The sequence below is a fragment of the Aspergillus clavatus genome, genomic scaffold (genome assembly GCF_000002715.2).
Source record: "Aspergillus clavatus NRRL 1 1099423829795 genomic scaffold, whole genome shotgun sequence".
Taxonomy (NCBI): domain Eukaryota; kingdom Fungi; phylum Ascomycota; class Eurotiomycetes; order Eurotiales; family Aspergillaceae; genus Aspergillus; species Aspergillus clavatus.
The window spans coordinates 642,445-655,867 of record NW_001517104.1 but is presented as its reverse complement, the minus strand read 5'-3'; the positions used below and the strand labels follow the sequence as shown (position 1 = coordinate 655,867).

The 13,423-nt window shown below is 54.6% G+C and overlaps 5 protein-coding genes across 5 annotated transcripts, besides 4 other annotated features; 1 reads left to right on the top strand and 4 right to left on the bottom strand.

The window, feature by feature from the left end:
* Window positions 1–832: 832 nt before the first annotated feature.
* ACLA_010950 (uncharacterized protein) lies at window positions 833–1,741 on the bottom strand (the record flags this gene model as incomplete). The annotated part of the gene is made up of 1 exon (XM_001274093.1): window positions 833–1,741. One exon carries the CDS (start codon window positions 1,739–1,741, stop codon window positions 833–835), a length of 909 nt encoding a protein of 302 aa, XP_001274094.1.
* A 972-nt stretch (window positions 1,742–2,713) lies between these two features.
* ACLA_010940 (NAD(P)H-dependent flavin oxidoreductase) lies at window positions 2,714–3,927 on the bottom strand (the record flags this gene model as incomplete). The annotated part of the gene is made up of 4 exons (XM_001274092.1): window positions 2,714–2,860; window positions 2,944–3,672; window positions 3,742–3,824; window positions 3,885–3,927. 4 exons carry the CDS (start codon window positions 3,925–3,927, stop codon window positions 2,714–2,716), a joined length of 1,002 nt encoding a protein of 333 aa, XP_001274093.1.
* A 709-nt stretch (window positions 3,928–4,636) lies between these two features.
* Window positions 4,637–7,129, bottom strand: ACLA_010930 (cysteine--tRNA ligase; the record flags this gene model as incomplete). The annotated part of the gene is made up of 2 exons (XM_001274091.1): window positions 4,637–6,763; window positions 6,830–7,129. 2 exons carry the CDS (start codon window positions 7,127–7,129, stop codon window positions 4,637–4,639), a joined length of 2,427 nt encoding a protein of 808 aa, XP_001274092.1.
* Window positions 7,130–7,675: 546 nt separating this feature from the next.
* Window positions 7,676–9,193, top strand: trm61 (tRNA 1-methyladenosine methyltransferase subunit GCD14; the record flags this gene model as incomplete). The annotated part of the gene is made up of 1 exon (XM_001274090.1): window positions 7,676–9,193. The coding sequence occupies one exon, from the start codon at window positions 7,676–7,678 to the stop codon at window positions 9,191–9,193; it is 1,518 nt and encodes a 505-aa protein (XP_001274091.1).
* Window positions 9,164–9,189: a microsatellite.
* Window positions 9,194–9,629: 436 nt separating the features above from the next.
* ACLA_010910 (UBA/TS-N domain protein) lies at window positions 9,630–12,432 on the bottom strand (the record flags this gene model as incomplete). The annotated part of the gene is made up of 2 exons (XM_001274089.1): window positions 9,630–9,731; window positions 9,790–12,432. 2 exons carry the CDS (start codon window positions 12,430–12,432, stop codon window positions 9,630–9,632), a joined length of 2,745 nt encoding a protein of 914 aa, XP_001274090.1.
* Window positions 11,872–11,900: a microsatellite.
* Window positions 11,873–11,900: a microsatellite.
* Window positions 12,433–13,148: 716 nt separating the features above from the next.
* Window positions 13,149–13,177: a microsatellite.
* Window positions 13,178–13,423: the final 246 nt, after the last annotated feature.

Sequence of the window (13,423 nt, the reverse complement as noted above, 5' to 3'; positions counted from 1 at the left end):
TGGGGATGGTACAGAGCCCGATGAATCTGGTTTTCGATAGATCAAGTGTCTCTTGCTCAAATCTGTATCATTAATTTCGATGTTAGGCACTCGGAGAAAGAAGATTGCACTGTTTCCTTAATTACCTTCATGTTCTTCAGCATCTTCGACGATGCATTTCCAATCCATATTGTAATGCGCTAGTATTTCATTCCTGCCTCCTTCCCAATATCAGTACTTTACTGCATAGCTAGTCTGCGTATTCTCACCAGTCCCTTAATCCACCCCGCGAGCTCACAGTTCTTGAGCTTGATCAGTATCCCATGGTGCGAGTTCGACAAGTCGGCGACGCGCTGGCCCACATGGAATCATAATCTGCCGTACAACAATAGCATTTAGGCACAAAGCTGAGAGTAGTTACGTTCGTGAGCTCACCCCATCTGCCATTCCTGTGATCAAATGGTGTTCCTGTGATTGGGGAGAGAACAATAGCAGCTGCCTAGGAGGGACTTGTTGATGTCCTCAGGCACCTAGCCTCCTGCCATGTGACATACATCAAGCTACCTCCTCGTGACAGCAGCTCAAGCGCTTCAGTTATCATCGTCCTCATCATCTCGCCAAGAGCACGGGCTCATAGTTTCATATTTCACTAAGAATACCGTCTCAGCCCTCCACTAGTACACAAGATTAGAAGCTAAGGTATGTAGGACATTCCAAGTCCCAGAAGCAAATAGAATCTAATATCCACAAGCAAACCCCCATCCACTACCAAGCCATCCGCCCCAGCGACCAGAAAAACATAACCCCGAGAAAGGCAGAAAAAGACCCAAGAAGACCCGAACTCCAAACTCCGTCATTCGCAAAAAAGAGGACCCTTGCTAGAATTGCTGTTGGTGGCATTATCATCGCTCCATCTTCGACCTCCCAGGCGCAGAGCCGGGAGAATCGCCGCTCCCATCCGCCGCTCCTTCTTCACAGCAGGCTGGGGCCTATCAAGCTCGATTGTGGCCGTTGCAGAGGAGCATGATGAGATTGAGGATCGGCATGAAAGCGCGGTTGCCGGACGGAAGTGAGACTTCGGCGGCAGGGGCCACTTCAGACTTTGAACGCGGAGCGTGTTGATGTTGCTGGTTGTCGTGGACTGGAGGAGATTGATAATGTCGACCAGGGACTTCCTGGAGCTGTGGCGCCATGTTGAGCGCTTGGGGTTCTTGGTCTCGTCAGCCTGCTCTTGCGAGGTGACGGAGGGTTCGTCAGGTGTGGGTGTGGCGTGAATCTCCAAGTCGTCATCGTCTTCCTCGGGGATGTTCTCGATCATGCGGCTCTTGATCTCTGGCAGCTTGACGCTCTTCAGTGGTGCTGGGGCTGGAATCGCCGGCAATTCCTTCTCTATTGACTGCCTGGGTGGGTCATTTGGCTCCGCTTGGGCATCGGCAACATCAATGCGAATGACGTTGGCATTCTCGTTTTGCGGAGGGGCTTCTTGAGGTACCTCAGCTGCTATGGTGGTTTCTTTCTCCCGATCGAAGGTGTTTTCCACAATCGGCTCCTCCGGGCAGATGGTGACCTGCGAGTCGATTGCCTCGACGATGCGAACCGACATCCTCTGCGAGGACATGCTCACCAGTGTCCCGGCTGTCTCTGGACGCACTGGTAACGGTACCGGTACGCCACAAGGAAAACTTTCTGTTTCCTGTTCTTCGGGCTCCCTCAGTGCCTTTCGTCGATGGATACATGGGAAAAAAGACGATATAAGATCCATGGTGGCGGGCGAACGATCTTCATGAACACAAGGATGGATGGTCTGAGGCCCTGCGACAGTCTTTGTTTGATATATACTCTGGCGCGATGAAACCAGCATGCGATGGCGAGCGGGGATGGATTCACTGAATGCACTCCTCGAGACACCGCTACGTCTATCTACATATATAGATGCATTTCCTCGCCACTGAGCGGCTACGACGATGACAATAAACAGTTCATCTCCCGTTCAACGCTTGAGACAGTGGCCTAGGCTAATTAATACGCCCATCTTCATTTGGACGTCTGATGATTCACAATTGAAGAGTTATACGAGTGTGCGAGGCGACAAAGCAAGGACCAGAGACATGTTTGATGGCTATGGATTAGACTGCAGTTCCCAAATAAGTCTCAAGTATTAACGCCATCGGAGAGAGGATATCCCCGGGTGCAGACAGCACGATACATATGCTGATATTATGAGAAGCTTATAGTGATTATTGCATCTCGATGTGCTGGTTGGATGTTCCAATTAGGGCTATAGCGCCGGGGTGGAAAAACCACCAGTTTTGCCTCCCTCACCTCATTTTCTTTCTCGATTCTACACCACAGTTTTTTCTCGGGAAGAGGTTATATTGCTACCTTTTCTGAATCCTTCCAAAAGACTACATGGAAATGGGAGACGTCAGGACACGTTCATGTCGAGTCAGGCGCCCGTGCTGTTGCTTCCCAAGGGACATCTGCAAGGGACAACCAACATTCCCCGTGCGTAGTCCATCCCAAGTGCACATATGATAGTAAGATTGGACCCTTGCATTCCACATGCCTGAGGTCATAGTAGACTAGTATTTGACAAATTTATATTCAAGATCTACATTTCTGCTACCACTGACAACCAATCAACTGTTCTGAGCTGAAGACGCTGAACATAGGAAATGACACCAGATTCACAAGAGCAGCTATCCGAAAAGGGGCTCACAGGCTTACCACAGGCTTACAGCTTGCTTTGCCCTGCGGTTGCCGTATGAAACGATCTGGCGCGGTCCAGGGCCTGGAGAGCCTCCGTCTGGATACGCTGCAGGAGATCTGCGCAGGTTGGGATGTCATGGATCAGACCAATGACCTGGCCGGCGGTCCACACCTAGAAGTCAAAGCTCGTTAGTCCGGAGGCCATGGAAAAAAACAGAACGAGGAAGGAAGAAAGATGATTGGAAGGGAACCTACACCGTAGTCAATGTCCCCGTTCAGGAACACCTCGCGGCCTCTCTTGCCGCTGACGAAGGGCGCCATCTCGCTGAACTCGCCCGTCTTGCTCTCCCTCTCAACCTTGATCGCCTCCTCCGTCACCTTGTTCCTGAACAGACGGGTGGTGTTCTTCCACCGTCTCATGACAAGACTGGTGTTGTGTTCATCCGACGCCACAATGGCCTCCTTCACCTTCTGGTGAATCGGCGCTTCAACAGTGCACATGAACCGAGTACCCATGTTGATACCCTCCGCCCCGAGCGCCAGCGCCGCGGCGAGACCCTGTCCGTCCGCGAAACCGCCAGACGCAATGAAGGGAACCTTGAGCTCCTGGCGCGCTCGGCTGAGGAGAATGAAGTTGGTGATGTCGGATTCGCCGACGTGACCCGCGCACTCGAAGCCGTCAATGGAGAGGAAGTCTACACCCAGCTTGATGGCAGACTTGGCGTGACGGATGGTTGTGCACTTGTGCAGGATGATGGTGTTGACTTCCTTCAGCTGGGCGATCACGGGCCCGGGATTATTCCCCGCCGTCTCGACAATCTTGATACCCTCGTCGATGATCACCTGGGCGTAGGCGGCGTAGTCTGGGGGCACGAGGGAGGGGAGGAAGGTGAGGTTCACGCCGAAGGGCTTCTTGGTCATAGCACGGCATCTGCGGATTTCCTTGCGGAGGTCTTCGGGGGTGGGTTGCGTGAGGGCAGTGAGCTAATCCGGTTAGCACATCCATATCCCGTTGTTGTATCTACGTCTCTAGGGATTGATTGAAGAACGTACGATTCCCAGACCACCTGCATTGCTAACCGCGGCAGCAAGCTCTGCGTATCCAACCCATTGCATACCACCCTGCACGACAGGGACTATATAGTCCATCAGCAGGCGACTTCCAGCGGCGACTTCTCCAACCTCGCATCACCTACCCTCAATCCGCAATCTCCTCGTTAACTCGGTGTTGAAAGGCATTCTGTCTGTGTCTAATCGCAGCGCAACAACAGAGTTGATTTTACCAAAAATGAAGACGTGTAAATTCACGGGGTATCAAAATATCCAAAGACCTTTAGATCAGATCAGGGGAAACATCAACTATTAACAGAAAAGGGAGACTTATTCCGCACTGAGAAATCCTCCGTCGTCATTACAGCTGTGCAACCGCGGGCTTCTGGTGTGGGGGAGCGCGAGTTGCCGAGGTCGAGCAGCCAGCCTGCACTTTTGTTCGGGCAACGATTCCCATTTCGGAGCTAACTCCAGAAAGACCGACGAATACAATATTCCTGGTCTTGAGTATGAAGACTGTGGGGACGGATCCAGAACTAACTACCTGATCCTCCTTATGCTGCCTGGCGATATTCCTGATGAGAGTTGATCATCAATAATAATCCACATTCCACAGGCGACTTCCTGTCCGGTGACCGAAGGCGGATCACCTGATTGTCCTGAAGGTTTCCCCGCATGTGATCCGGGGAGTTAATAGTTCATCTTATGCATAGCATAAACGGGCTACTACGGGCTAACTCCATACAAACCGGAAGCGATCCAAGACTTTGAAAGTGTCGCTCGAGATTATAGATAGATCATCATGAAATAACTGTAGATATAGACGGACTACAAACCTAGAACGCCGCCACTATGCATCATCAAACCCACTGCTATGACTTTTTTACGCATCACCCTTCTATTTGGCGCCCATTTGACTGGCCAGCCAGGTCTCATGGAGCTTCTTCTGTCTCTCCCAGTCCTTCCGAAGCTTCTTCGCCCGACTCTTGGTGACCTCCTCGCCAGCTGCATCGCGCGTAGGAAGACCCTCTTCATCCCATGCACTGTACTCGTTGGTCCGGAACATATCCAGATGGCTCAGCTTGCCCTTTTCCAGCTTCTTCAAAGCTTCCTTTTCCTTGTTCTCTTTCTCGATCTGCTTTTGACGCGCCCGAGCGGCCTTCTCCTCTCGGGCCTGGATGAGTTCCTTCGTTACAGGACGGACCAACGCAGGAAGATTCTCCCGATCCTCGAGGTAGACACCAAGGTCGAACAGATCGATGTCTCGAACCCGGTCGCAGAGGGCTAGGATCTCCTTTCCGACGTTCTCGGATTGCTCCAACGAAGACACCTTGGTGCGGAAGTTTGAAAGGAGGTCAGCATAAGGCTTTGCTGAATCCGTCACGTCCTGCTCTGGCACGGATGCGCTGTTCACAATCGCGACGACGCTCTCCGCAGTGACTCCTTCCTTCCCCCGCGCGGCCTGACGGAGAGTATCGCGCATACTGGAAAGGGGATATAAGAAAGGCTTGGCCTCCTCCGGCACGTCGATACCCGTCCAACCGATCTCCGCGCTCTCGGGAGTAGCATTACCGTTGAGCCCGAAAGTGTTGACCATAGAGGTCACAAATCTGGCAACTGCTTCAACGTCCTTGGCGTTAAGCGTAGACTTGTCCGCGCCGTTGTATTTCGAAATCAGCTCCGAGATCGCAAACATGGCTCCTTGCGTATTGAAAGAGTCGCAGAGATGCTCATGGACTGCCTTCCTCCCTGCCTCTAGGGCAGCAGGAAGAGTGGTATCAGTGCCCGACGTCTGGGCCTGTAGTGTTGCGGGATCCCTGATCTTGATGAAGAAGTTGTTCACCTTTTCTTCCCACGAGTTTCCAGCACTGACGAGTTCCTCTGTGATCTCGACGCCGTCCCTCCATCCGCCCAGTAAGAAAACGATTCTGAGACTTCGAGGTGTCCACTCTTTGCGCTCCAATGCTTCGCGAATAGTAGTAAAGTTCTTCAATGACTTTGACATCTTGGATCCTTGAATCGACAGATGGCCCATATGAAGGAAGTAGTTCACCCACTGGTCGGTGTGCGAGTGGTCATGCGACCAATAGGCCTCACTCTGCGCCAGCTCATTGTCGTGATGTGGGAACGCGAGATCAACACCTCCAGAGTGGATGTCCATCTCCTTGCCCAGTCTCGCAGAAGCCATCGCAGAGCACTCAATATGCCAGCCAGGCCTTCCTCGCCCCCATGAGCTCGTCCAGCTGGGCTCGCCCGGTTTCGAGGCCTTCCAGAGCGCAAAGTCAGAGGCTGAGCGCTTCTCCGTAGTCTTCTTAGTCAGTGCGCCTTCTCCCTCCGCGAGAAGCTTGTTGTCAGACCGACTCCAGGGCTCAAGCCTGGCGTAAGGGTGTCCAGCGGCCTCGAACGCATTGATGTCAAAGTATACCGAGCCATCATCTGTTACGTAACCGAACTTATTCGCAACGATCTTTTCGACGAAATCGGCAATCTCTGCACCATACTCAGTGACTCGAGTCAGCTCGTCGGGGTCGAGGACGTTCAGGTCGCGCATATCTTTTAGGAATCGATCCTCGTACTTCTTCGTCAGCTTGGTGAAAATGGAGTGATCATCCGCGTTGATCGATGACCCTTTGAGCGCGTCCAGATAAGGGAGGAGAAGGTCCTGAGCGTTGGTGTAGAACGACTCCGCAAAGCCACTGGGTGTTGTAGACTGATCCTGGGCTTCCGCCTGCGCGATCACTTTGGCCGCCGACGCCACAGTCTTGATGTGCATCTTGACCTTGGCTTCATCATCGCCGGCCTTTTCGTTACCCGGTAGAGGTCCTCCATTCAGCACGACCGCATAGACCTTTTCGACCTCATCTTGGTACTGCGAGGGGGACAGTTCGCTACTCAGGAGTGGCAGGTTCTTCTTCAGGTAGGCGGTATATGCGCTTTTCGCGACATCGAGGACCTCGGCGTCGATGACGGGGTGAGCGGTGACAAATTCATTGAAGAGATGTTGTTGGCGTGCGCGGAGGATGATCTATATGCGGTTTCGGTCAGCATAAACCGTTACGCTGGCGGGCACAACTCGGTGTGCGGAGCATACCTTGTCGTCAACATCCGTGATATTCATGATGAATTTCACATCGAAATGGAAGTAGTCGCGCATGATACGCCGGATAATGTCGGTGCTGACATAGTTCCTAGCGTGGCCCAGGTGCGCATCATCGTAGACGGTAGGTCCGCAAGCGTACCAGGTCACCTTCTTTGCTTCGGGATCAATGGGGACAAATGGGGTTTTGGATCGCGTCAATGAATTCCAGATCTTCAGAGGAGGTAGTCGAGCTTCGGTCTCTGGATGCACCGTGGGCTGGCGCCATGGCGGCTGCTGGCGCGCGGTGGCCATCGATCTGGAAAAAATCGACAGGGATGAATGGAACGACTGCGGGAGCTTTGGTAGAGCTTTGAAAGAAGTAACCAGATGGGGGATCCGACGGAGAGATAAGGGCATCAAGGACGGAGCGAAGGGGAAAGAAGAAAGAAAACAGAGGAGAAGACCGGTACGGCCAACTAAAACGAGGGGGAGGGGTTGAGCTGGGAGGACAACTTGACTGACTCACGCTGCCTGAGCGCCTGGGTGCCTGGGTGCCTGGGAGCCTGAGGTTCGCATCCTCAAAGGGCACGCGCCCAAAGTCTCTGCGCCAATCAGATCCATCCAAACGGTTAAAGTTGCTCGCCCTGACAATCAGCCCTGAGCCCTGAGCCCTAAAGAGAGCCCATTTTGGGTCTAGACTGCAGCGGAGATTCTCCAAAGCTTGTCTGCTGGACGTTGGCGCGCAAGAGCGGTGCAAGTCGATGCTAGAGGCTGTTCTACTCCCGTAGTAGTATAATCTTTTCTCGACAGTTTTCCGTGACAGATTCGCCCGGTTCTCTGCGATTGCAGGCAGTCGCAATGGGGTCCGTGTTCCTGAACCCGCATCTTCGATCCGACCTTGGAGATCTTGCGCTTCTCCATCTCCGCAGAGACCAGACCATCCCGACGATACTCCAGCTACAAGATGAAGAAAACCAGGGCTACAAGGAAGGCAAGGTGACCAACACGCGGTTTGGCTCGTTCCCGCACAGCACACTCATTGATCAACCGTGGGGGTCGCAAATCGTCGCCTCCATAGTTGACACGGGCTCCCGGGGTCGCAAGCCGAACCAGAAACTCAAGCGCAAAGCGGCCGATCTGGAATCACCAACACCGACGAACAAGGACGAAGCGCAGTCATCACCAGGAACCCCCGTCGCAGCAGCCAGCGGCTTCCTCCATCTCCTATACCCCACGCCCGAGCTATGGACCGCGTCGCTCCCGCACCGGACACAGGTTGTCTACACGCCCGACTACAGCTACATCCTGCACCGGCTGTGCGTTCGCCCCGGGTGCACGATCCTCGAGGCAGGCGCCGGCAGCGGCTCCTTCACGCACGCTTCCGTCCGCGCCGTCTTCAACGGGTACCCGTCCGACGCGCCGCCGGCCAAGAAGCGACGGCTGGGCAAGGTCTGCAGCTTCGAGTTCCACGCGCAGCGCGCGCAGCGCGTCCGCGAAGAAATCCACGAGCACGGCCTGGACGGCCTGGTCGAGGTGACGCACCGCGACGTGTACAAGGACGGGTTCCTGCTCGGCGACCCGGCCACGGGCAAGTCGCCCAAAGCCAACGCGATCTTCCTGGACCTGCCGGCACCGTGGCTCGCGCTCAAGCACCTCGTCCGCAACCCGCCCTCCGGCGCCGAGTCCCCGCTCGACCCCTCCTCGCCCGTCTACATCTGTACATTCTCCCCGTGTCTCGAGCAAGCTCAGCGCACCATCAGCACCCTCCGCCAGTACTCGTGGCTCTCGATATCCATGGTCGAGGTGCAGCACCACCGCATCGACGTGAAGCGCGAGCGCTGCGGCCTGGATTGCGAGGGCGTGCGCGGCGCGATGGTGTTCCCCAAGTCGGTCGACGAGGCCGTCGCGAAGATGCGCGTGGTCGAGGAGAACTCGAGGAAGTTCCGCGAGTCGCGCCAACAGGATAGTGACAACGACAACGACGACGACGAACCCACCCCGTCCGCCGGAAGGGTCAAGAAGGCCGAAGCCGATGAGAGACCCATCCGCGATATCCCATTGCACTCCACCGCTCCTGCATCGTCCACCCCCGCGTACGATCTCGGCCGAGTGGTCCACCGGACGGAGCCGGACTTGAAAACACACACCTCGTATCTCGTCTTCGCTATTCTGCCTCGCGACTGGACCGAGGAGGATGAGCAGCGGTGTCGGCAGGCTTGGCCGTCGCAGCAGGTGGGCGGTTCGCCGGACGCCGGGAAACCGAAGGGCAAGCGACAATTGAAGCGCGAGGCGAAGGAACTGGAGGCGCAGGATCAGAAGGCGGAGAAGTCGGCGGAGGCTTCTGCGTCTCAGTCTCAGTCTCAGTCTCAGTCATAGGGTTCGATACGATGGCTCTAAGAGAACAACTACCCAGCTATCTTAATTGTCTTCGTAATGATTTAAACGGACTTTGTATTAACATGGGTGGGTTCAATGATGGGGCTATGTGAAGCCACAACTTCGTAATGGATGTATCTCTAGCTTCGAGGAAAGAGCCTGTGAGTACAGTAAATTCTGTCATGCGGAATGTCCGTATTGCAGAGAGCCTCGACTCATCAGAAGCATGTATATATACAATGGTAAACGCGCAGGAATCTACTAGACGCTTTGGGGACAGGATATAGCGATGACCCCAGGCAAATGGGTCAAGGTAGATTGTATGGCTGGTATAGAGAACTGGAAAAATCAAGGACCAGGTGAAACGTGACGGATTATCATGACAAGAGTAGAAAACGAGCAGGGAATACCCCGTCTTCTGCAATGAAAGACAAGCTCACAGGTTGTTCTCAGCCTTGAACTTATCCCACGCTTCGTTCAGCACACCGAATACTGCACCGGCAATCATGCGCTGCTCAGTGGTGGCATTGGTAGGAATCTATGCCAGGGGGTGTTAGCCTCACATGTACCCCTCGCAGGTCACAGAAATAACATACCTTGTCCGGGTGCACTTTTGCAATACCCTTCATGTACTGTACCTTGACCTTGTTGGGCAGGATCAGCTCGGACATATTGACCTTTTTCCAGCCGGCTTCCGGCCACAGAATGGTATCCAGGCTCCCCAGCAGAGCTCGCAGGTTATCCTGCTTCCCACCCTTCCAAGCCGCCAGGCGTGCATCGACGCTTTCGCCGAGGGCGAATTTCTCCTCGTCTGCGCGCTCGGCGGCCTGGTTCGCTGCTCGCAGCCGGCTGACGGCTTCGGACGAGCCGCCAGACGGAGAAGAGCTGCCTCGGAGGTCATCCAATGCCGAGGGCTTCTTGGGGGCCGGTGCTGGCGGGCGCCGCGCGGGAGCCGAAGGCTTCGAGGCGGGTTTGCTAATGCCAGCGGCTTTTTCGCATCTGTTGCGGCCTTGGATACTTGTGCTACCACCGTGACCGCTCTCCACTGCCTGCCTCCATGCTTGTGCTGCTTCCGCCCAGCGTTCCAGTTGTTCCAGGGCTTCCGCTTTCCGCATCAAGGCCTTGCCGTAGAAATCCTTCATGGGCTTGCTGGGTTCGCCGTTGGCAAGGTCAATTGTCTCCGCCTCGCCTTTTGCGGGGCCTATCAGCTCCAAAATGGTGTCTGCCTCAGTAATGGCCACCTTGGGCTCGCCGATTTTCAAGGCCGTCATGGCGCGATTGCTACGGATGACGATGGTGATCGGATGCTTGTCCGGTAGCATGGTCAGGGCGGACGTGAAGGCCTCATGAGCGGCAGTATAGTCACCTCGCTTGTAGGCCCCCGTTCCCTTCTCACGATGCCGGTGGATTGACGCCAGGCTTTCCTGCGGGAGTTGCGGGATGACTCGAGGCGGAGCTTTCGGCCTAGCAGGAAGAGGCTTAGATGATACAGAGGGCTTCGAGGGTTGTGCGGGTGGCGGCGTTGGCCGGAGTCGGTTGACCGGCGGCGGTGGTGTGGAAGAATCAAATAGATCTATAGCTGCCTCTGGAGCCGACGGCTGCGCGGCAGGCCGTCTCCTTCGAGCGGGACTGACGTACGCTTGCGCCGTCTGCTCTTCTACTACAGTCTTGGACACCCGAGCCTTGGGATCCAGCGCCTCCCTCCTCTTCTGCTGCTGCTGCTGCATGGAAGCCGGCTGCTGCATGCGCGCGTCTGCCGCTGGAGACCTCTGGCTTCGCAGATCATTACTGTGTGTTCGTGACGCTAGACCTCCACGATCTCGTGCTTGGCTGCGGGATGGACGGGGAGCGTTCCCCGATTCGAGGAGGAGAGCTTCATCTGTAAGAGTTTCAGGCTTCTTGCGAGAAGATTCAGCAAGCTGATCATCACCGGCAGGCGAGGAGGTCCATGACTCTTGGCGGGCAGATGTATCCCTTAGCCATCGCGGCTGATTCGAATCATGCTCGGCGTTGAGATCATTCACAACCTGCTGAACCTTCTTGCTTCCTTGTTTCCATAGAGAATTTGCTGTCTTCAGGAAATTGTTACCAAAGGCAGACGCAGCCTGCGACGCTTCCCTGCCCGCGGATGCGGGGGACCGGTTGCTGGTACGACTCCTGGAGTGATCGGCTCGCTCATCACGCATCCATGACGGGACATCACGATCAGGTCTGGAGCCCCGCTCCCTATTACGTTCTGAAGGGTCGATATCACGATCATGCACGGGAGTTTTGCTCCTTGATTTCTGTCGAGCTTCCTCATGCGCCTGGGTCAAAAGCAAACTAACAGCCGCTTGAACATCTGTCCCAGATGCCGTTGCACGTAGCGCTTGACTCGCCCTGTCCGCAGGGAACCCCATGTCGACAAGCTCCGCAATCGCCCTATCAACTCCATTGGATGGTCTGGGGGAAGACACGTGGTGTTCACGGTCGACGGGTGAAGTGGGTTTCGGCGAAGGTAAAGGGCGAGGGATCTCAGAGACTGGCTTTCCCAGCAAACCAAGGAAGTCGTCGTCGTTGTCGGACTGAGTGGGAGGTTGGGTGGGAGCTGCCGCCTTTGGTTTTAATTGATTGAGGCCAAACGGATCGTCGTCGTCATCATTGAAGGACATTCCATCAGTCTGGTGCAACGTTCTCGGAGCAGCAGCAGCAGCAGCAGCAGCAGCAGACACGCTTTGCGCAATGTGTGGCGACGGACTGGGGCTTGGGATGGGGAAGTTGGTCGAGGCATCTACCGGCGCCGAAGCATCAAAGGCGGCCAGGAGATCATCCTCATCGGCAGACGATGCACGCTGGACTGTTGATCCTGCCCCCGTTGCAAAAGGGTTGTTCGTCCCCTGCTTCTCCAGGCTGTCCCAGAATTGCGCATTTTGCCCCCCATACTGCGATTCAAACTTGGACTTATTTTCTGCCTCCTTCCTGACGCGCTCCTCTTGTAATCGTTTCTGCTGCTCTAGAAGAGACAGGTTTTTGTTCGCATTGGAAGAACTGAAGGACACAAGGTTCGCGAAGCTATCGTTGTCCGGGGTAGCTGATTTGGATGCCGGATGTGACGAGCCGGCGGCAGAAAGGGGGGTTGACCGGCCAGAGACGTTATTACGTGTCACGGCAGGGAAGGCGAATCCGGAGCCCAGCGGTGGGAGCTTCTTTGGGTCATTTGAGGCGCTGGGCGTCCAATTCAACCCGTTCAGGTCGTCCATTGTGATAGTACTGTACAGTATTGACAGGTGGAGGTCTGGAGGGGCCGAATTAGGATAGAGATAGGAGAGGGGTGCAAACTGTCCATGATTAGCTCACCATCGAGTGCCACCAGGGCTATGTGACTGTGAGCTGATTGAGTGACGAGCTAATTAGAAAAAAAAAATGTCTCATAAACAAAAGGGACCTCAGACTCGGAGTCCTTGCAGATTGCTGCTTCCTCCACGTCGCCCTTCAGCTTCTCCAGGCAATTGGGAAACCACCGTCATTGTGGCTGAGGTGGCTGGCTGAGTTCTGAAGACTGAGGCGGTGTTGTGCACCGCCTCGTGTGGCTCGTGTGGGGCTGGCGTTTATCTGACACGTGATCGACTCTCGGCAATTCACAGTTCACACACCCTTGGTTATCATGCTACAGACGTATATTATGTGCAAAAACGATACAATTATTACTCCTATAATTCGTTTTCACTAGCAGGAAGGCCGATCTTGCAATCAGCTTCTGGGAAACGGAGGAGATCTCGATTTATTATCCGATGTTGAGGTGGAGAGCAGGACTCCATACCTGGTCAGGTGACATGGTCATGTTGTCTTTTCGCACACAACTATCTACGCCATCATCTAGACCGACTATGTAGGAGCACAAGTGGACGACACGGTCAGACCACCTAATGACACCCAAAGTCCCAAGACCACCACCCTACCTTGGCGCTGAAGGGGGAAAAAAAAGAAAAAAAAAAAGAAAAAAAAGGGCACAAACTGCCTAGTTCGGGTACGCTCGAAACCTTGGATGTCCGGTACCATGGGACAGATGGGACAGATGGATACTATGGAAAGTCAGATCTGGTAATGATGCTACTGCTACTGGTCTGCTACTGCTAAAGCCTAGAGAATAGAGATGTTGTCCAGTTTCCACAAAGGAAGTGAGGACGGAACATTGAATAGCGAATTAACTTACTACGTACTAACTAACAGACCAGTTCCCACTTTTGCCAA